This window comes from Heterocephalus glaber, unplaced genomic scaffold (assembly GCF_053883595.1).
Source record: "Heterocephalus glaber isolate CG9 unplaced genomic scaffold, H.glaber_assembly_v1.0 deba00000738, whole genome shotgun sequence".
In the NCBI taxonomy this organism is placed as follows: domain Eukaryota; kingdom Metazoa; phylum Chordata; class Mammalia; order Rodentia; family Bathyergidae; genus Heterocephalus; species Heterocephalus glaber.
Window position 1 is genome coordinate 12,120,716 of NW_028258161.1, and position 22,638 is coordinate 12,143,353.

Here is a 22,638-nt window from a genome sequence, read left to right on the forward strand (position 1 = left end):
TAAATTCATAAACATTTTCCCTTATAATTTCTTCTTAAAGTTTTACAGTTTTAGTCTTTCATATTTAGGTTCAAAGATCCTTTCAAGTTATTTTTATTTATGGAAATAAAGGGTTGAGGTTAATTTTTTCTATATAGATACGAGGGGTTCTAGTGCCATTTGCTGAAAACCCTATCTTTTCCTCGGCTCTTGAATTGAGTTTATATTCTATAAAATGTTAATGTTAAATAATCTTTCAAAACTCAGTGGACCATATATGTATTCTTCTATTTCTAGATTCTCTGTTTTATTCCAATGATCTATATGTCTTTCCTTACACCAATACTGCCTTGATTACTGCAGCTTTAGAGGAAGTCTTAAAATTAGGTACGGTACTAAATGTCTTCCAACACTGTTTTTTTTCCTTTTTACTTTTCTAGGTCCTCTGTACTCCTACATAACTTTTAAATTTCAATATCCAATTCTTCATTTATAGCAACTATACATAGACCTGAATTTTTATATATACCTTGTGTTTTCTAATCCTGCTAAATTCAAATACAAGTTCTAGGGGCTCCTAGAGATTTCTTCATATTTTCTCTGTAGATGATCATTTCATCTACATATAAAGATTTTGCTTCTGCCGTGCCAATCCTATCCTAATTGTGTCATTTTATTGCCAGACTATTTTGGTGGGGCCTAGGTTTCAAAGTTTAATGGAAAGATAAAGAGTAAGCATATCTGCCCTTGTTCCCTACCTTAGGGAGAAAGCTCGTATCTTCTCCATTCATATAAGGCGTTCTCGCTGAAAGTATGGAGTACATGTCTTCAATCTGTTGAGAAGGTTCTGTTCTACTTCTAGCCTCCTGATAGCTTTTACCATGAACAGCTGTAGAAGTTAGTCCAATACTTTTTCTACAACTAGTGACAGGATCATATGGCGTTTTCCTTTTCTCTGTTAAAACGATGACTTTAGGGGGTGGATCTTCCAGTGCTGAACCAACACTGCCATCCCTATAATAAAACCACTTTCTACATACTGCCAGATCTGACTTCTAATAGTTTGTTTTGTTAAACAAATTTCTACCTATGTTCCTACTTTTTTCTTCTATTATCTTTATCCAGTTTTAGGATTAGCACAATGTTGAGTTCCTAAAATGAGGGAAGAAATGTTCCTTCTTTTTTCTGCTTTAAATGTTTGATATAATTTATCAGTTAGAATGTATATGAGCCTGCTGTTGTCATATAGGTAGGTTTTCAAGCTAGGAATATACTTTCTTTAACAGGTGCTATTCAAATTTTATATTTTCTCCAGAGTTAGTTTCATTAATTTGTCTTCCAAGTACTTCTTAGAAGTTGTCAAATTTATTTCAAAACAGATTTTTGTAATATGCTTTCTATATCCTTTTAAATTCTGTAAAATCTGTGGTAATGTCTTTTAGATCTTGATACTGTAATTTAAAAAATGTATAATTGATATTGTGTAATAGGAAGAAAAGGTCTAAAGGAGTAGGGGAAGTGGGAGGGGTAGGGGAAAGGAAAGGAGGGAAAAGAAAAAATATGAGAAAAGGAAAAAAATGGAAACAAAGTCTTTGCAAATAGGGAAGGGTGGAGGGGGTGAAGGGAGGGCTGGGGAAGGGGAAAAAAATAAGAACCAAGATACTCATATAATGGTACCAGATCCCAATGATGAATGTAACTGTATTGTATACCTAAAATGTACCAATAAACTTAATGGGGGAAAAAAAAATCAATAAAAGCAGCCCATATCTCAGCAAGTACAGGTCAGCAAGTATAATGCAAACTGATTATATGTGTTATATTCTAATCTGTGCTTTTTAAAGTTTCTTGTCTACAGTAACCATCTGAGGCATAGGAAAAATGAAACCAGCACTTAATATTTCACAGCAAATGACAGCTGTGGCTGACCTTGCTTGCTGTTCCCCATCTTCAGTCTTGCAAACAGATTCTGGATTGTCTTGACACTGCAGGCACTTCCACTTCCTGATCACCTCCTGCTATAGTCCCGCTCGTGAAATGTCCCTCAAAAGCCCATGTTCTGCAGGCTTGGTCCCAAACCCACAGTATCACTGGGAGGGGGCAGAACTTCAGTCGGTGGGCCCAGTGGAAAGTACGTCATTGGGGGTCTGCCCCTGACAGGGACAAGGGAACCCTGGCTCTTCTTGTCTTGCTCTTGGCTTCTTGGACACCACGGGATGAGCAGGCCTCTTCCACCACACACACGTGCGCCATGATATCCTATGCCACCACAGGGCTGGAAAGGACCCAATCAACCATGAGCTGAAGATCTGAAAACTGTGAGCAAATGTAAACTTCTTTCAAGTTGTTCATCTCAGGTATCCTGGTGCATGTCCTGATTGATCTAAGCAGTCTTGAAGGCACGGGCCTGGACCTGCACTACCATATCACCTGGGACAGGTGAAATGACAAAGCTGGGCCCCATACCACCCACTGAATCAGAAACTCCCATGGTGGGGTGGGGCAGCAATCCATGTTCATATAACTCTGCAGATGACTCGGATACATGCTACCATTTGCGAGCCCCTGGCCTTAGCAAATCATGCAATTCTGTTCCCTCTGTCGACTCCTGGATTAGGCTGGCTATGTGACTAGAGCCCTGAGAGAAGTCTCCTGGGAAGCTTACAGAAATGGCTTACTTTTGCATCTGAGAGGACATACACTTGTTCTTCTTATTTTAGGTTCAGCTATTGTCATGTCTTTGTGTTGTATATCCTGAAACTGTGGCAGCAATCTTGTGATCATGACAAACCCAAAGACCATGCCAACCAGCCAAAGATGGCAGAGGAGAAAGACTAAAAGACTTTCCTTGGTGACCTTAGGAGCTGCTAAATCAACTCTAAAAAGAGGCCCCAAATTCCTATTAAATAATATATTTTTAGACTATTCAGATTTTCTTCCTTTCCTCCATTTCTTCCTTCCAAGCTGGGGACTGAACCTAGGGCCTCATGCATACTAGGCAAATGCTCTACAACTGAGCTACTGCCACCATCGAATAATATATTGTTATAAACCCCCTATGTGTAAACTACTTTCACCTGGCTTTTTGTATGTTTCTTTCTTTACGTCAAGACAAGCCTCAAAGTAATATAGTAACATTATATACTTTATGTGTATTGTCCATAATTTTCAGTGGTTTTAAAAAATTACATATTTTAATTGGAAGCATTCTGAAAAGAAAGAATCTGTAACTTTATTAAGTGTAGGTACAAAGAACTTTCCAAATGAGTTACTGAAATTATAGTTTTGGTTGAACTAACAAGTTGTGGAGCCCTGAACCAATTATGGAATGGCTTTAAGTCTCAGGTTTCTAACCAACAGCAGAAAAGAGTAAAGTGAAATCACTGATACGATCCTATTCAATCTGAACAATTATATCTTAATGTAATCTTTTAAAAGCTTCTGATAAGGTCCTGCGGCAAAAGTTCTCTCTCTTTTTTTTTTGGTGCTGAGGACGAAACCCAGCACCTCTCACATGCTAGGCAGGTGCTTTTCTACTAGGTAACCCCCAGCCACAAAAGTTCATCTTTACTGACTTCTACCAAGAAGGACTTTTATGGGATGACATTTATTTATGTGATGCTGTTATGCAACTGGCTTATTAACTGCTATGCAACTGACCACCAATGAATATTTCTAGAAAAGGGGGACATGTTAGTAGTGCTCAACTAGGAGGCTCAAAGTTTAATGTTTGGTACATATTGCTGCCAGAGCCCAGTTGTTTATACAAGCTTTTTGTGGGTCAACCCTCCAAATCCAAGGCTTCAAATTCACTTGCAGAGTTAAACTCCTTCTCATGCAAAAGTCTAACAATACAAAATGCAAAACAACAGATTTTCATTTCTACTGTTCATCTGAACATCAGTTAAGACAGAAAGGAAGAGGTGGGCTAAATGGAGGAAGTTGATTTCTAAACCGCAAAGTGGATTTAAAAAATCATAAGCTGGGGCGGGAATTTAGCTCAGTGGTTCCATTGCCTGTCTCACAAGGGCAAGGTACCAAGTTTGATTCCTGGTACCAAAAACAAACAAACAAACAAAACCCTAAAAATCATGAGCTTCAGAATTAAAAGTGATTTTTAATTGAATCACTTAAAGATGCCTTTACGCCCTGACTGAATGATACTAAAGGTACACAAAAGTCCCTATTGGATGGATCCACAGGAACAGAACGATTTTAGTGTAATATATTTCAAGGCTCCCTCCCTCCCTCCTTTCTACTTTTTTTTTGTACTGGGGATTGAACTCAGGACCTTGTGCTTTCGAGGCAGCCGCAGTGCCACTGAGCTAAATCCCGAGCTAGGCCTCTTTATTCAAAGCATTAGATGTCAAAAAGCTTTATGGAAAAAAAGATAAGACCTTCTTCTAATCAGAGGGTAGTCCTAGGATGAAAATGTCAGCACACTGGTAATAAAACAAGGGCTACCAACACTGAAGAACACCTGTGACAACACACAAAAGGCTAATACTGTCAAAACAATATTTGATCTTTTCTTTATAGCCAGAAATACCAATAAGCAGAACCCCTTTAATATTTCTTGTTCTAGGGATTGAACCTGGGCCCTGTACATGTATACACATGCTCCACCAGAAGCTACACACTGTCCTTAAAAGCCTTTTACAACAAACTTGCAACACAACCACACTCCTTGATGGCTACAGAGCTCTTTTCTTTAATTAACATAATACTATAACCGCATGTCCAAGCTACAGGCTCAGGTACAACAGAGCAGAGTCGCCACTCATTAACTCATGCCAGGCTCCATTTGAAAAGAGGCCTGCAGCCGAAAGGGGGTGAAATGGCAAGGCAAACGCAACTGGATGGGCAAGGGCGGGCTGAATGGGTGGTATGTTCTCCCTGCTTCTGCTTAGCATCTAGGCTTTGAGATATGCTTCATTTGAAAGGCCAGATTAAAGGTCAGCTTAACTGAGATAAATGCTCTAAGAGAACACGAAGAGAAGAACAAAAGCAGCACAAAGGGGCACCTGCAACAGAGTGAGCGTTCCGTTTGCCTGAGAGCAAATAAGGAAGGTCAGGATTTTTAGCTACAGTGAGTGGCAAAGGAAGGAAGCAGAATTTCCACTTCTGGAAATTTATCCTAAGGAAAAAACTAGGGCCACAAACAGTGATTTAGCTCATGGATATTAACTGCAGGGCTTTATAGAAGAAAAGGGGACTGACCAAACATATCATGCCACTGCTAACCACGGGCATATCACTAAGGTAATGAAAACTGACCATAAACTGATGTATTTAAAGACATGTGAAAATGTCACCATACACTGGCAAATGCAAATGCATTGTTATGGCAGTGTCTAGATGGCCCCCAAAGCCTCATGTAATCATAGGTGGGGCTTTTTCAGAGGCGGCTGGATCTAGGGTGTGTGATGCTGGGATTAAGGGTGTGTGATTACTAAATTAGTCCACTGACTGACTTGGCATAGTTCTTTCTAGAATTAAAGGTACCTCACCCTGGGTGTGTTACCTACCGAAAGGGTGGGCAGCCTGGATAAAATATAAGGGACAGAAAGAGAGCTAGTATAATCACTTGTCACTTGCTTGCTGCCTTTTGCCTGCCCTGCTTTGCCATGAACTGTTTCTCCTCTTTGATGCCACCCTGCCTTGGAGCCAGCTGACTATGGACTGAAACCTCTACAAACTGTGAGCCAAATAAACCTTCCCTCCTTTAACTTTGGGTGTTGGGTATTTTGTCTCAGCAATGAGAAAAGTAACTGAGTGAAACGATCTTTACGATCTCTTTTTTTGAAATCTTATAGAGATAGAGGCAGGTATATTTGTATTATAGTTGTGCACAGAATTCTGGAAGTATGTAGCCAATTGTGGGAAGAACATGAGTGCTTTTATATTTCCTAGTTTTGTTTAGCTATAGATCCTAAATTTGTTTTACAACATATACTGGTTTTATAATAAGAAAAAAGAACTAAAATATTTAATGTGCAAAAAAAAAGTAATGTGCAAATATGAAGGCCTTGATATTTAGGAATATTCACTGTACAGCTTTTACTGTAACAGAAAGTAAGGTCTGCTTTACTAGGTTATTTTGGGAACAGGAAACACTTTTATAATAAAGAAATGTTCATAACAGTACTAGAACTAATGAAATTTTACCAACAGAAAAATTCACACAGCAAATTACTGACACTGCGGGAACAAGAGATACTTACGGCTGAGTGAAGTCCCGAGTGATGAAGTCAGAACTCTTGAAAAGCAGGAAGATGTCACTGAGGGTCTTGCACTTCAGAGAACTGTTCATTGCTATCCAGTAGGCGTCCTAGACAACAGAGCACATGCTGTTTAGCAGAACGCCGAATTACTGCCTATGCATGAAGCTTGGGCCTATGAATGAAATAAAAGATGCCTCTCACTTCAAGGCTTAAAACAAAACTCTCAGATAAACTTTAGTAATGCTGTCAAACATCAAAATACACTTTTCAATAACAAAGAGTGTGACCATTGCATGGAAGACACTCAGTTATGAACACTGACATAGTAGGGTCCTCATATTTTAGCCTGGACCCAAGTACTTCCCAGTGTTTTTCTTATGTTGGAAGAAGAGGGAAACAAATATAAGAAACACACTTCAGCTAAAAGGTTAATGTGGTAAAGAAGCAGCCTGACTAGCTGCTCCCCGAGAATAAAATAAATCACTTCCTGCTTCTGGAGAGCGGCAGCCAAACATCTGCACTCGGATGATGGGGACAGATGAGACCTATGTCTGTCAAATCCAGGAGGAAAATAAGTGTGATACTCTGAAACCTTACAACTTAAAGTGCTGAAATGTCTCAGACATATGAACAACAACATGAAAAAAGGAAGAGAATCTGGTACAAAGCTGAGTGGAACATGCATAAAAATGACAAGATAACGTCATTTATAGAACCCCCCCCCTCCAGTAGATCAATAAGAGGCAGGACAGTAATATATTTCTGAGAAAATGAATGAGCATAAAGAAAACTATCTACGCTACATGGAGAAAATGCCGCCATATAGCCATATAGAAGGCACTCAGTAAATAACAAATGAATAGCTTACAATCACAAATACTCTGTGCAAAGCCTCAAAGAATGATTAAAACTACTGCTTACATTGCTGGGAGTGGTGGTCCATGCCTCACAGCTACTTGGGAGGCTGAGACAGGAGAATGCTAAGTTTAAGGCCAGCCTGGGCAATACCGTTTCAAAAAAAAAGGACAAAAATATTTGAAAGTGGTGGTGGCCTCTGGAGAGCAGGAAATGGTGATGTGAAACAGGGGCCAGAACCTGCTGATTTCTGTAGCAAGTATTTAAAGAATTTAAATTTATGTACATGTATAACTAATTTTAAAAAGTGAAACTCAAAATTAGATTACACAGAAGTTCATTTTAGAATAAAAAGAAAGGCATGTGATGACTTTTGGAAATGCAAAGAAGCCCTCCTTCCCTCTCTTCTTTTGTACTGGGGACTGAACCCAGGGTCTTTACACTGAGTTACATCCTCAGCACCTTTTATTACTTTTATTGTGAGACAGGGTCGAAGTTGCCCAGGCTGGGCTCAAACTTGTGATCCTCCTCCCTAAGGCTCTGGAGCTACTGAGGCTACTGGCAGGAGTGAGCTACGATGCCTGCTAGCCTTTCATTTCTTAAATAAGCTTTGCTGACATGAAACTGTCCTCTATTGGATTAAAAAAAAAGTGAGAACCCCCCCACAGGGCTTAATTTCTGCAAAATTACTATCAATGGGGTGTTAAAATAAGAAAACACAATTTAAGAAAATATCAGCTGATTTCTCAAATTATACACTGTGACATTTTTAATATTATTTTTCAACAGAAAAATTCTTTGTTAAATTAAATAGATGGAAGTTTTAAAAAGGGCAGAAAATGAACTTCAGACTCCTAGTGCAACCAACAGCAACACAAGAGGTCAAGATGGCCTTTTGGCAGAATATATAGTATTTCACAGCCCCCAGAAAGTGCACAACAAAATCAGAAAAATAAGATAATAGATAAATAATAATAAATTCCACAGCTTTCTTCCTACAATTAGGTCCAATCAGAGCCTCTCCGTGGGAATATAGAATGAAATTGAAAACAAAATAAAGACAACAGGAGTAGTGAGTTACTTCTGTCATCCTACCCTTGGGGCACTCCAGTTAAGCTTAGGGAAGACACTGCCCCCCAGGGAATCGATAGCTTCCTGGACTTGGGTGGTGAACTCCGGAAATTCGGGTGCCTACAGAGAAAAAAGAAAATCAATGGGGCAAGTCAATGTTATATCACAGTAAACATGGAAAACATGATCCAAACCTCAAGGTTGTAATTTACTATCTGAATTTATGAAGTCAATTAAATACAATCAGGGATCAAAAATATTTACCAGCAAGAGAAATAAAATAACTGCTAAAATGGGACTCCTCAAAACAATCAAACCCCACAATCTAAAATGTCAGATGTCACAGGCTCCAAGCATGTGAGGAAGGAATGAACCAGCTCATTCTGTGTACCTACGACAGGCTGGTATCTATTGCGCAGAGAGACAGGCACATCTCCTGTGCACGTACTCCAAGTCTCAGAAGTAACACTTCATCCTTCAAGAGCTGGACGTTCTCCTGCATACAGAAGAGTCTTGGACACAGGCCCAAAACACTTCGTGAGAACGAAAACTGATATAGTAAAGTGCATTTAAACTCTGCCATTGCTAGGCAAGCTTTACTATAAACCAAACTCAAAAATAAGAACTTGGTCCATTTTGGTTCATTTAAAAATGTGTACTTTATACAAGCAAGTAACAGAAACATTCTAAGTATGCATTTCAACCAAGAAGTAACAGAAAATACGGTTGTTAAACAGCAAATATGAGTTATTAAAGGAGCTCACGGAGAAAAGCTGGAGAAAAAGAGGAAGAGAGGTGAAAGTGGAGCTTTCAGGAGAGACAGGACAAAAACACTAACATAAATTCCCTGCCTAAGAGTTTAACTGCATTACCCCTACAGAGGGAACTGCTGTCCCCTATTGCCCAACTGCAAATTCCGAAAAAAAAAAAAATCCAGCAATCCACTTTGATAGGGGAAAAAAATTAGACTAGGTCTACAATTAACTAAACATTCCAAAATAAAGCCAAACCTTGGATTGTGAGTAAGTTGTTCTGTAAGTATTCGGCAAAACAAGCAAACATTTCTAAGCAGTTTGTTTTTTGGTACCAGGGATCAAACTCGGGACCTCGCGCTTGTGTGGCAGGTGCAGTGCCACTGAGCTACATCCCTGGCCCTGGCTTGATATCTTTGAAGCGTACACAGGAGGCAGTTATGCTGTATAATTTCTAAAAGGCTGACTTTGCTGGCTGCTTCCACACCACCAGCTGCTCAGTGCGAGGGGACTGGGTGCAAGGGACGCATCTTCCCCGTGCTGTGCATCAGGAAGCACAGGATGGAGGTCTGTCCCAGAGCGCTGGTCAGCTGGCAGCCAGGTCTTTCCGCCGCAAAGTCACCACTTTTCCTTTTGCAGTCAGCAAGTAATCCGGATGGAGACACTTTGAGATTATGTAAATATCCTCTTCCTCATTAAATATTCATTCATTGGTTTTAAAAGGTATTCAATCAGTTATTACCAGGCTAGTTGCCAAATGGTGATTTCTGATTCCATCGCTGTTTCTAAATTTTATCAGTTAGTGCCTTTAACACTTTTTTTTTTTGGTACCAGGGATTGAATTTGGGTCCTTGCACTTATGAGGCAGGTGGCAGAACCACTGAGCTAAATCCCCAGCCCCTAATGCCTTTCATACTTTAAAGAAAGGCTTTCCTCTCTCCTCCACTTATTTAATCACTCTTTTAGGTCAGTATAGGATTGTGAATTCATCATTTATGATGCGCAAACCCACGAGGTTTTAGCTAATTCAAGTTGGCTTCTGGGATCTTTCTCCTATGTTCCTGACATTTTTGGAACCCTTCCTTAGTTTCTGGCACAATACGCTTCTGTGGGCTCATTTTTGTTTTCCTAACCTCAGTTCTAAATTTCTTTAAGAAGCTTCAATTTCTTTAACTGGGGGACGATATTCAGAAACCAGCACCAGGCATGACGTGCTTACTGTTATCATATTGTTTGGCACTGATTCCTTCACTTCTCAGTGCTCAGTCTGGAAAATATACACACCTGCTTACTGCTCTGGTTTGAATGTTTGTGTCCCTCCAAATTCACAGTGGAACTCAATCACCACCGTGGCGATGTTAAGAGCACGGCTTTTAGGGCAATGAATAAGTCAGGACAGCTCTGCCCTTGAGGCATGAATGCCCTCAGCAGAGACTCCAGAGATCAGCCTGGCTCTTTCATCTCTTCTACCCCTTCTGTTGCATGAGGGTGTAGTAACGCAGCGCTGGCCTAGAGCAGACAGCAAGCCCTCACCTGACCCTGTATCTGCTGTGGCCTCCATCTTGGACTTCCTGGACTCCCAAACTGTGAGAATAAATTTCTATGATTTCTAAATTATTCAGTCAAAGGTATTTTGTTACAGTGGCAAGAGTGGATTAAGTCACATATTTACATTATTAGGGCCGGGGATTTAGCTCAGTGGTTCTGCCGCCTGCCTCGCAAGTGTAAGGACCCGAGTTCGATCCCCGGTACCAAACAAACAAACAGTACATTATTAATTTCTGTATTTATCCATCTATAATATTTAAAACATGAGTCGATACTGATTATCCTTACCCCTTTTAAGGTGCAAATACTACTTCTTTAAGCATTTCTAGATGACCTTACCTACAACTGTGCTGTTACGATAGCCCTGTCATCTACCTCCCACCTTATGTCACCTTCCCCACTGGTTTACAGACCCTCAATGGCAAGAATGAAATTATATCCATTTTTGTTTACCTCACAGAACCCAGTTTAGTGCTACGAGTACAGCAGATGAGTAACATTTATACTGAACTGAATGGAATTTTCTTAAAAGGACTGACCTGTGTGGTATCCATTTCTGTATTTTTGGCACATTTAACTTTTTTGTTTTGTTTTGTTTTGTTTTTGGTACCGGGGGTCGAACTCAGGACCTTGTGCTTGGGAGGCAGGTGGTGGAACCACTGAGCTATATCCCCGGCCCGGCACATTTAACTTTTTATACCTAGGAAATATGCCAGTTTTAGGTATCCCCACTTGCTAGAAAATTATCTCCTCCTTTAAAATAAACAGAAGTATCTTCTTAGAGTTGTACTGCAATAAATCCTACCCTAAAACAAGTTTCCTTTTATTTGCCTTTATATTCATTTGTAAGGAATTTTACAAAAAGCCTTTCTTATTTCAAGGTATGAAGAGTTTCATTTATCTATCTTAGAAATTTTCAGGGACTGGGGGTGTAGCTCTGTGGTAAAGATCCTACCTAGCGTTGTAAAAGATCCTGGGTTCGACTCCCAGTACCAAAAATTTTTGCCTTAATCTTTAGAAAATATTTCAATTTTAAAAATATTTTAAAAATTTTATAGTAGCAAGGCTACAATATGCCTGATCATTTTCCACATTTTAATTTTATTTTAAATGAGTGTATGTTTGTGACATAGTGCTTGCATTTGTCTTGGGGAACTGGGACGTACTGAACCTTAATCATTTTTACACTTCTTCTCCACCACCTCCCTTCTTTCCTGATTCCCTTTCCATACCCAGAGTCTAACTCTTTGTTTCCTGCCATCTCACTTTTATTTTGCTCTCTAAATAATTTATATTTTGGGTCATTCACAAATCAAAATAGCCAAATTATGGAAGCAGCCTGTATGTCAATCAACAGATGAATGGATAAAGAAAATGTGGTATGTAAATACACAATGGAGTACTACTGAGCCATCAAGAATAAATTTGAGTCATTTGTAAGAAAATGGATGGACCAGGAGAACTTGTTCATATACAACACTGGTTTAAGTTACCTACTATGCTCTTGAAAGAAATTACAATTTTATGCCATTTAAATATACGTGAATAAGTAAATACAAATTTTTCACTTTGATTCCCATCAATCTTGGAACTTTAGAGTTTATATTTGGCTCCATTCTATCTTTCAGGGTGTAACAGAAATAGCCAAAACAGCAAATTCGCACTTTGCCTCCTTTGTAGTCAAAGAGCAAACCACGTTTGCCTGTTGAAGAATGCCGAGGTATTTTTCAGAATGAATGGTAGGCCTCAAACAGGAAGACACTAGCAGTGGTGGGGACACAGGACTTCTCAGAGGCTGTCTCGCAAGACAGTGTAAGGCTGCCTCCACGTGGCTGTTGCTGAGCTCTTACCGTAAGTGTGGTTGTGTTCTCGTCATCAGACCACTGCATGGAGAAGAGGACAGAAACAAAGCATTAAATATAAATACCGTCTTGGGATTCCAGAGGCAGTACATCACCTGAAATGATTCATAAAGAAGAAACATCTTTTCCTGAACACAGAGCATATGTATACATACACATCAAAGAAATACTTTCGTGTGATTTCTCACTTCACTGAATGTAAGATCTAAATAGCAAGACCATTTCAGAGGTCACTGAAATTAGCACCATCTACTGAACAGACTGTTTTATTTTCTACCAACCTGTATTTCTTCTGCTTCATCATCACTGTCTGGCTGAGAGCATGTTGGTGGATCCTGCCTAAAAACATAAAGCAGAAATTAAGTAAGAAAGACTCTGGTATCGTGTCACCATAATTTCAATGTATTAAGTTTTTCTGTGAAAGAGCAACATAAGGAAAAGCTCACTTTTGACACAGAAGCTGGTAAAAGTCACTATGGAATCAATGAGAGCACACTTCCGGTAAGGTATGGCAAAATAGACTCTTGCCTTTTTAGAAATCATCAAAAACGGGAAAGAAAAACTCATACTCCATCTCTGCAAATACTGCATCACCTATGGCTCTGACCCCAATATATGGGAAAGCACTGCCAGAGACAGGAATGATCTGCCAGGAGGGAGGAAGACACAGGAAGGACACAAGAGAAGAGCGGTCCACACCGAGATGGAACGTCCCTGGGGCAAGACTGAGCTCTCACCTTGGTACAAGGAAACCTGAGCGCGGGGACCGGGGACCGAACTACTCTGGATCTGGACCGGACCACGGAAGAGGGAGGGAGGGCTGCTCAGGCACACTATCTTTGAAGAAGCCAGTAAGCAAAGCAGAGGGATGGAGAGGCCATTCAAGAGCTCCTCTCTGGTCCAGCAGAGGCTGAAAGGGCTCAGGGAATACTCAGAACACTGCCTGGCCACTCCTCAGTATCCACCCACAAACAGTAATCCTCGGAAGAACTCATTCAGCGGGGGAAAATAATTAAAGTAAGGCGCAGCACAGAAGCTAGGCAAAGACCACAAAGAGTAACAGAAGCCCCTGGTGAAACATGTACCTTTACCTCTAAGTTCCCTCTCGAAACTCTACTGAAATGACAAGAAAAATTCCAAAGACAAAGATGACAAAAAGGGGATAGCTGCAGAGAAAAGTGGTAAGACAAGTTTTGAAGACAGAACCCTGGGAAGGATTACCCAGGAGCAAAGGGTGGGACTCAGGGATATCTCGGAGAATGGGACTGAAGCTACGGGCCAAAGCCAAGGCGGTACACAGAGGCCATTCAGGGGGCAGAAGGCCCACGAGGGGCGCCTCCCTGGCTCTGCACACCCCAGGGAAGAATCCGCCTCACTCACACCCTCAGAGACCAAGACACGCAGGACACAACAAAGACCGAACTTGTTGAAACAGAATTCAACGGCTAAAATGAAAAAAATCAAGAAAACCACCCAGAAAGGAAAATTTTAAAAGACAGAGATAGACAATAGAGAAAATAAAACTCAGAAAATTAGCCAAACAGCTCTATCACCTAAACAATGGGGGTTCCAAATTATCAAATGGTTTTTAATTTCTCCAAAGTGGAAAATGTGTCTTTAGAAGGGGCTTACTGAGAACACAGCATGGGAACTGGAAGGGAAGAAAAACACCTCAGACTCACAAAGAGCCACGGCGACCCCACCGTAACCTCTGTGCGCGGCCCTTCGCCACTCTCCCATAGATAAACGGCGTTCCTCTCCTCACCCATGGAGGTTAGCCTGGCTTCAAGACTTCCTGACCTGTGAACTGAGGGTCCACATCCCCAGGGCTTACAATCTCACCCTGTGGGAATGCGGCCACTGCCCAAGAAGCAGGGGCCAGCCTTTATGAGGGCGCGGCCCCTCCGGAAGGGACCCAGCAACAAGCCAGGGAGGTCATCTCCAGGCAAATTGGCTCGGTGCAGATGGCTACGGCCACGTGCCTTTAGCAGGAGCAGCAGAAGACACGCTGGCTGGAGAACTGCTGGGATCCGAGGGAGCGCTCACTCTACTGGCAGCTGACACGGGGGCCTGCCTGCCACAGCGCCTTGGACACGTGGAAAACACAAGGCCGCTGGGTCAGAAACAAAGGGCACTGTTACTCACGCAGTGCAGCATGAGGCACGACCTCCGCTGTACACCAGTTCTCTCTGGTCATGCAGGGCGGGAATCCCCCAGGCTTAGGGAATCCTGTCTCCCACAGTGGAATGCAAGTGAGCCTGTTCAATTCTTGACCCAAGGAAGGTGTCTCTACCGTTTTTAGTCTGTTTGCTATACAAACATCCTTGACAAGATGTCAACAGCAGAAGCTGGCAACATCTCTTCTTTTTGTTTGGTACTGGAGATTGAACTCAGGACCTTGTGCTTACGAGGCTGATGGCAGAACAACGGAGCTAAATCCCCGGCCCATGGCAACATCTCTTCTTGCAGGATGTGAAGTAATGTGAGAAACCCACAGAGACCAAAGGAAAAATGTCTCCCAACACCAGAGGTATCACTGACAAATAAAATGGTTACTGCTTCAAGCCACTCTGCGGTGTGTTATACCATAGTAACACGTGATTTAGACAACTACCAAGAAATACAAAATATGAAAGAGGGAACCCTAAGAATATTCATAAAGAAAAACAAGTCACAGCTGGGCAAGGCGGTGCACATCTGTGGTCCCAGCACTCTGAGAGGCTGAGGCAGGAGGGTCACAAGTTCAAGCCCAGCTGGGGCAATGAAGCAAGAGCCTGCCTCAAAACTAAAAAGTTAGGGCTGGGGATGTAGCTCAGTGTGAATGCCCTGGATTCATTCCCCAGTACTGAAAGAGAGACAGAACAGGAGTGTACTGGGCATGGTGGCGCACGCCTGTAATCCCCCCACTCAGGAGGCTGTGGCAGGAGGATCTCACCATGAGTTCAAGGCCAGCCTGGACTGTACAGTGAGTTCAAGGCCAGTCTGAACTACACAGCAAGACCCTCTTTAAAAAAAAAAAAAAGGAAATAAGTTTTTTTTAAAAAGGAACACAAATCAGAATGTCATGGGACCTCAGAAGACCCTGGAAGATAGTGGGCTATGCCTTCAAAACCAGGGGACAGTTTTCTGCCTAGAATCCCACATTAAGCTAAAACCCACAACCACCAAAATCAAGTATTAGGGAAGAGTACAAACATCTTTAGACATGCAAAGACTCAAAAGCATTTCCTCCTATGCATTCTAGGGCATTTGCTTCAGTAAAATGAGTAAACCAAGAGAAACAAAACATAAGGTTTCCAAAGAAAAATCCAGAAAATCCAACATATCAGACAAGCAGGACTGCCAGCTTAAACTGCAACAGGAAGGTGAATGCTTGCTAACAAACATATCCAGAAAAGGAAAAATGTAACTGTCAGATTTGTAACTGAACTCAGAAACTTAGAAAAATAACTAATTGGCTACTTTTGTCTATTGGAATATTTGCAAAACTATTTTTAATAGACATACAGAAAATTAAGCAAAAATTTAAAATATTATTAGTTCCAAAGAAAAGCTCTTTTCAAATAAGGTAATCATAGTATCATGGCTCAGTAGTCAACACTAACAAAGTAATACCGCAAACCATGATGACTGATTTAACCAAACATGATGAGAGATAAAGGTATGAGAAACTTAAATCTCCAAAGATCATGATAGAAAATCAAGAAATCATCCTGAAGATAAAGACAAGATTAAGAACCAGTGGTATAAGCACAGTGTTAGGATACGTGCAGTCAGAGTGATTCTGTTCTTAAGTGTTTGGCTCAGACTACCTGCTCCGTTCTTCCAGTAGTTACAATCACTGGGACGACACGCTTTCCTCTTTAAATTGAGAACTCCACACTCTGGCTTACTGATTAATCTGTTGTGACTTCAGTTAATGTGTGTCAGTGCCCCAAACTTAAAGTCAACACTTTGCAATCCTAAAGAACTCTTTCTAGATCCACAGCACTAAAAACCAGACACTACACTAGTGTTAATCTGCAGTCTTATTAGGCTTGGCTTTCTAAGGTACCCTCTAAATACTGAGGACTGAATCCGTATTTTCTGTGTTACATCTTGACAGAGCTGGTAGACAAGACCACGGGCTGTGGATGCACCAAGACGGTTTTAGAGGTCTCAGTTGTGCTGCTGTTTGCCGAGAGCTCCTGCTCTGCTCAAGCCGCATGACACTCCCCTAGGTTCTGAAACACCAAGATCTTCCATGCCTCAGAGTCCCTGTCCATGCTGTTCCCTCGGCCTGCAAGATTCTTCCCTCCCAACTTCACCTCTCAGAGCCTCAAAAGCTTTTTGGACACTCCCTGACTCTCCCCGTCATTCCTTAGCAACTTCGAGCCAGTGACCGCCCTATCTTCTTCAGAGAGTCTAGCTCAATTCTGCACTGATACATGATTTAGTGCTTATACCAACTAAGATTAGTAATGATGAGAGCAGTTAGCATTTCTTTCTTTTCCTTTTTTTTTGGTACCAGGGATGGAACTCAGGACCTTGCACTTGGAGCCAGGTGGCAGCACCACTGAGCTAAATCCCCGGCACCTCTTTTCCTTTATTTATCCCCAGGTACTGGGGGTTGAACCCAGAGCTTTTGCACTGAGATACATCCCCAACCCTTTTTCTTTTTTTTTGAGACAGGGTCTCACTAAGTCACTAAGTTGTCCAGAAATGTACAATGTACTAGGGATTAGACTGGACATTTTACACATGATTGCTTTTTATTCTTGCAACAACCCAAGAGGTAAGTTCTACCTTATCATCTGCCCAGTTTACAGTCAAGGAAACTGAGACACAGTGAGCTACAAAACAGCAAAGATATGATCTGAACCTAGGCAATCTGACTAAAGAACCAGCACTATGCAGTTTTCACTATCACAAAACACGAAGCTGAACCGTGAACCGCAAAGGGCAGGTCCCCGTGTGATGTGTGCATGGCTGTACAGCACAGCACGGCACTGTGTGCTGCTGCAATGCTGGTACTGTAACTTTGCTGTTACTGTTTGTGGTGCTGGGCATCAGACCCACAGCCTCACGCCTGCTAGGCAAGTGCTCCACCACTGAGTTTATAACTCCAGCTCCAGCAGTACTTAACAGTGTTTGCCTAAGCTAGAGGTTCCTGCAACATCTGGCCAGTAAAAATCAACATGTGGCCTTCTGATGTTTATCGTGTCAGAGACCAGAGGAGAATCGATGTCTACACGGTCATCTCTGTGAGCACAAAGGAGAAAGGAGGCACTCGGGTGACTGCGTGTCACGGGTCTAAGGAGAACTTAAGCCAGCTCAGGTCAAGTTGTATACCTGAGAATGTTCTGCCGGATACTGGAAAGCAGATGAATCTTGTGTTACTCTGACTGCTTGTGAATAAAAACAAGATGAGCCAGACCTAGGAGGCACCTCCTCTCCCTACTCAGAGGCGAGAGCCCCCTGGCTGCCCGCAGGTTAAACTGACTCGGTGTCTCTGTCACTCACCCTCATTCACCCCAAGTCAAGGAGAACAAGGCCGTCCAGGTGGGACGGCTCAGGATGGTGCCCCACAGAGGGCTCAGGACCTGGGCTCAGCCACATTACAGTACTGAAGTCTATCAAGATTTTCTAATATTTTACTTACACTGCATTTTCAGCTATGTCTGGTCATTATAAATGCCATATTTGAAAATAAAATTAATCTGAAAGTGTCTCAGCTTGAGCCTTATCCACATCTCCTACCATGTTGTTATCTCCCCAATTATTCCAGACCGATAAGGCTCTACATTAATGATTTTTTAGATTAAAGGGCTATGAATGCCCCAAACCAGAAATAGAAGCCAGAAAACTACACTAAAAATCTACTGGACAAAAATATGGGATCAAGTTAATGTCGTCGAAAACAACTCTAATCACGTGTCTAAGGTTCATGCATCCAACGGTGTTCACCAAGCACATCTCATGTATCAGGTGCTGTTCCAACAGCTGGGGTGAAAACAGCGACCGAGTCCCTGTTCTCATGCAGCTGCATTCAAATAGAACAAGTAAGAAAATTGTGCCAGGTGGAAACAGACATTTAGCCGATGTGGCTTCGGAGCAGAGGCCTGAATGGAATTAGGAATTCCCAAGTTCTATGGGGCTGGGGCTGTAGGTCAGCGGTAGAGCACTTGTCTTGTATGTGTAAGGCCCTGGACTGGTTCCCTCCCAAACAACAGCAACAAACCAATGATTTTAAAACTTTCTCAAGTTTCCACTAAAAAGACACACATAATGCTTTCCCTTTACCCTAGAAATAGGGGAAATAACTGAACAGCTTTTAGGAGGGAGAGGTGGAGCCACGGTGGATCAACTGCGGGGAACAAAATGTCAAGGACTTAAACAATAAACCCTAGTGAAGCTTCCTGTTTGCAATGGACCCTGAACTGTTACCTTAACAACTGGAGGATCTCAAAGGGTTACAGTGTGCCCTATCCCTCATCCTGCTACCTTCAGAAGGTACAGGTATCAGTATAGCTGCTCTCTAAAGCAGAAATGAAAGGAACCATGCAATTTCACAACTAGTTATTTTAAGAGGGAGAAGGGCTAAATTGTAAAAATATTAACTGAACACTGATAAGGAATATAGGATAAAGATCAGGGCATAATTTCAGCTAAGACGAGAAAAAAGACCCAAATGACTGAGGGAATGATGCGCAAGCTAATTTACTCATTTTATATGGTAAATGCTGAGATTTACTCACTATAGCATTCTTTACGATAAAGTTTAAAGAAATCTTTTTTCTGATATACTTTACCTTCCTGAAACCACCAGAGTTCCATCATCTAGCAAATAATCCTTTACATTCTGAGGAAGTGGAAGAACGACACTGAAAAAGAAAAACACATACCTCAAAATAGGCATCATTTCAAAAAGTCAAACACAGCCGAGACTGTTAATTTTTGAATCATTTGTTCCCATTACTTTAATCTGAAACAGGAAATGTCAATATTGTACGTTTGGTAGCAGCACAGCAGGAATTGGTATGATATGAACACATAGTCCAGGCCACATAATCACTACAAAAGTCTTTATGGTAAAGAAACAAACAAAAGACCCAGCCAAGTTCAAAGAACCAGACAGAAATCACAGGATGAAAGCAACAAGCTCAAAAAACTTTGAATGAACGAGCACAGTGATTTTGTGTTTTTAAGAAATCGAAGACTGTTGGGAGCAATGCTACATCATCCTAGGGAAAAATCATTTGAGCCGGCCTAGTTCTCCTGCGTACAGGCCAGCTACGACATTCCAGACATAATTGCATTTTGGCCTCGGGTCACAATTGAGACCTCAGTGATCCCCGGATGCAGTAATGCTTCAGGACAAGACCACACCTGCGGGAAACGCCAGGGAGGAACCAAATCTTCATCTGCATAGTTCCTCATTGTTCTTCGATTTCCTCTGGCCCCCCAGTCTTTTTACACCTTGTTCATCCCAAAGTGAAGTACGGAACTCTGCATTTCACTTGTTACATCTGTTTCTCCTGATGTACTGAATAAAGTGCTGCAAGCGAGGGGGCTTTGTCTTTGCTGCCCAGAGCAGCACTGATCAGACCCAAAGCTCAGCTTCTTTTCATTTTTCTACCTTTCCTGTAATTCGCCGTGTGCTGCCGTGGTTCGCAGGAGCCTAGGACTTACTGCAGAGGTTCTGGTAACGTCCCCTTCCCCTGTTCCCTACAGAAGACCAGCAAATGTTTGCCAGAACACTGGAAATGCAGGTTAGACCAGAAGATTAACAGCATTTGGCCACCCTCTAAGAGTAGAAGCAGATGCGAGATATGGAAACCACTCTGGACTGAGTGAGCATGTAAAGCAAAGGGTTCACATGCCTGCATACGTCTGTCTGGCTGGCTAACTGGTCCCCGGAGCGATGAGGCTGCTTAACAGCATAGACTTTAGCTTACTTCATCTCAGATATTAACTGAGGGTGTGAGGCCTGAGTGACTCCATTTTAAAATTTGGCCCCATCTTAGAGTAAGGTGGCCTGGACATAAATTCTAGTTCCAAGAAAAACCACAAGATGTACTTTGGCCACCTGCCTGTGATAGTGTTCAGCGGTCCCCTAGCAACTAGCCTAGCAACAGCTAATCCGTAGCTGCCTCAATGTCCCAGATGCTCTTTTCGATGGCCTGCAACAGCTAATCAGTAGTTACCCCAATACCCCAGTATCCCAGATGTTCTTTTCGATGACTTGAGCAGCCGTTTGCAGTTCAGCGCTCAAGGCACAGCCAATCAGGTTTAAACTTTCAAAACTTGCTAAATGCTAGCCAATCGTGTGATTTGCAACCCCGAGCCTTGCTGTAACCTCTATAAAAACCCCTGGTGTTTTAGAGTCGGGGCTCTCAATCCTGACCCGCTGCGTCGGTGTCGGATGGGAGTCCCTGCTCGAGCCTGAATAAACGACCCTCGTGTGTTTGCATCGGAATCGGGTCCTTGGTGGTCGTTGGGGACCTCGCGATCTGGGCACAACAAGGGTGGCAAAGCGAGACTGGAAGCCACTTAACAACTTCGAGTAATTGTGTTTTACCATATGATAAGAAATCACCGAAATTCCTCCCAGATGCCTAAAAGCAATGCTATTACTGTATTTCACTTTGAAAATGTATACTTTCTTAAAAGAGAATAACACCACATCCAGTTTTTACAGCCAACAGCCCATCACTGACTAATGCCTCATTTATTTCTTAAAGAGTTTTTTTTTTTTGTACTGGGGATTGAACTCGGGTCTTTGCATTTGCGCAGCAGGCGGCAAAACCACTGAGCTAAATCCCTGGCCCCCTTAAAGAGGCTTTTAAGCACATTACAAATGAGTTTGTACACAGGAAAGACTATTCACAGGCTAGTTTGCTTTGAAAAATAAATATTTGATTTATTAAAGTTACTATTTCACATTCAAATCCCAAGTCCTTCCTCGGGCTTTTAAGCTTAACTAATATCTTGCTATTCTGTTCAAATCTACTAGATTTAACCAACTTCAGGTGAGCCTCTGCAACTTACAATCTCTTTAAATATTTAAATTCTATTTAAAAAAGAAAAAACCTACTGAATTTCCCTTTTTTTTCTTTTGGTACTGGGGATTTAACCTGGGGTCTTCTCATGGAGCTACATCCCCAGCCCTTAAATTCCTTTTTTTACTTTAATTCTGACACAGGGTTTTGTTCAGTTATTAAGTTACCCGGCTAGGCTCAAATTTGTACTCCTACTGGCTCAGCCTCCCAAAGTGCTGGGATTACAGGTGTGCATCACTGCTCCCAGCTCAATTTTCTTTTTAAATGTGTCTATTTTCTGATTAAAAATTAACTGTTAGCCAGGCCTGGCAGTCCACGGTCAGCTGACTCTGAGGCAGGAAGACATGCAATAGGGCAGAGTGGAGGAAGGGTGCTCACTTCATGGTGGTCAGGAAGCGGTTCACAAGGCAGCAGCCAGAGCAGGAGCCAGGTCACACCCACAGGGACCAACAGACACTGGCTTCCCCAAAGAAGAAATAGAGGGATAGAAACCAATGGGATCAAGGCAAGACCGACATCCCAGGGGCAAAAGTAAATCCTGGAGCTCCGAGTCTAGCACCTGGGGCAAGTTATGGCCCCAAGATGTGAACTCCAAAGGCCTGGGCTAGACCTGCGCCTATGGCATTGCTGGTGGCTGGAGCCCTGATAACTTCTCTCTTGGGTGGCTTTGCTCACTGCCTATGGCTTTCCTCAGATTTCCACATTACTGGCTCCTCCAACTTTCTGTGGTCTCCACTGCACTTTCAGCTTTACTCCGACAACCTTACACATTGCCCTCTGAGGGCACACTGCCTGGCCTCCCAGTCTTCTGAAATCTGGGGAGAAGCCTCCACAACAAAATAGCTCTTGTATTCTGCATGCAGCACCCTCATGGATCACACCAAGATATGTCAGCTCCAGAAGGAGCCCGACCCTTTTGCATTGTGGTTGAGGGGCCTCTGAGCGCCTGGAGTGGCTGAGCACTGTGAACAGAACAACAAGAAGGCAATTTCCTAGATGACCATTCTTGAGTAGAGTGCCCTGGGATTCTCCTCTCAAAGCAAGGTCTTTCCCTTCTGCAATTTTGAGCCTGCAAGGGTGGGGGCATTGTAGTCCTGTGATGCCCTCAAGCCATCTTCCCTATTATGTTAATCTTTTCAGCAACTGAGCTCTCCTCCACTACTACTTTATATGCCTTTCCTCCCAGGCATTTCCTTTCCAGCAAAAGTGAAAAACATTTTGCTCCTGATTTTCAGTGCAAACCTGGCTAAAAGCCCCACAGTATCCACGCTGCAGCCTCAACATTAGGCCGCCTTGAAATTTCCCA

The 22,638-nt window shown here is 42.2% G+C and overlaps 1 protein-coding gene across 1 annotated transcript in view; it reads right to left on the minus strand.

Moving 5' to 3' along the window:
* Cdc123 (cell division cycle 123) overlaps window positions 1-22,638 on the minus strand; it is a 60,021-nt gene that overhangs the window by 29,695 nt on the left and 7,688 nt on the right. Inside the window, exons 2-6 of the mRNA XM_004861822.3 lie at window positions 19,083-19,154; window positions 12,573-12,630; window positions 12,280-12,312; window positions 8,154-8,249; window positions 6,204-6,310 (exon numbers count right to left, since the gene is read on the minus strand). Coding sequence (XP_004861879.2) covers window positions 6,204-6,310; window positions 8,154-8,249; window positions 12,280-12,312; window positions 12,573-12,630; window positions 19,083-19,154 — 366 coding nt within the window. The remainder of the gene's footprint in view (window positions 1-6,203; window positions 6,311-8,153; window positions 8,250-12,279; window positions 12,313-12,572; window positions 12,631-19,082; window positions 19,155-22,638) is intronic.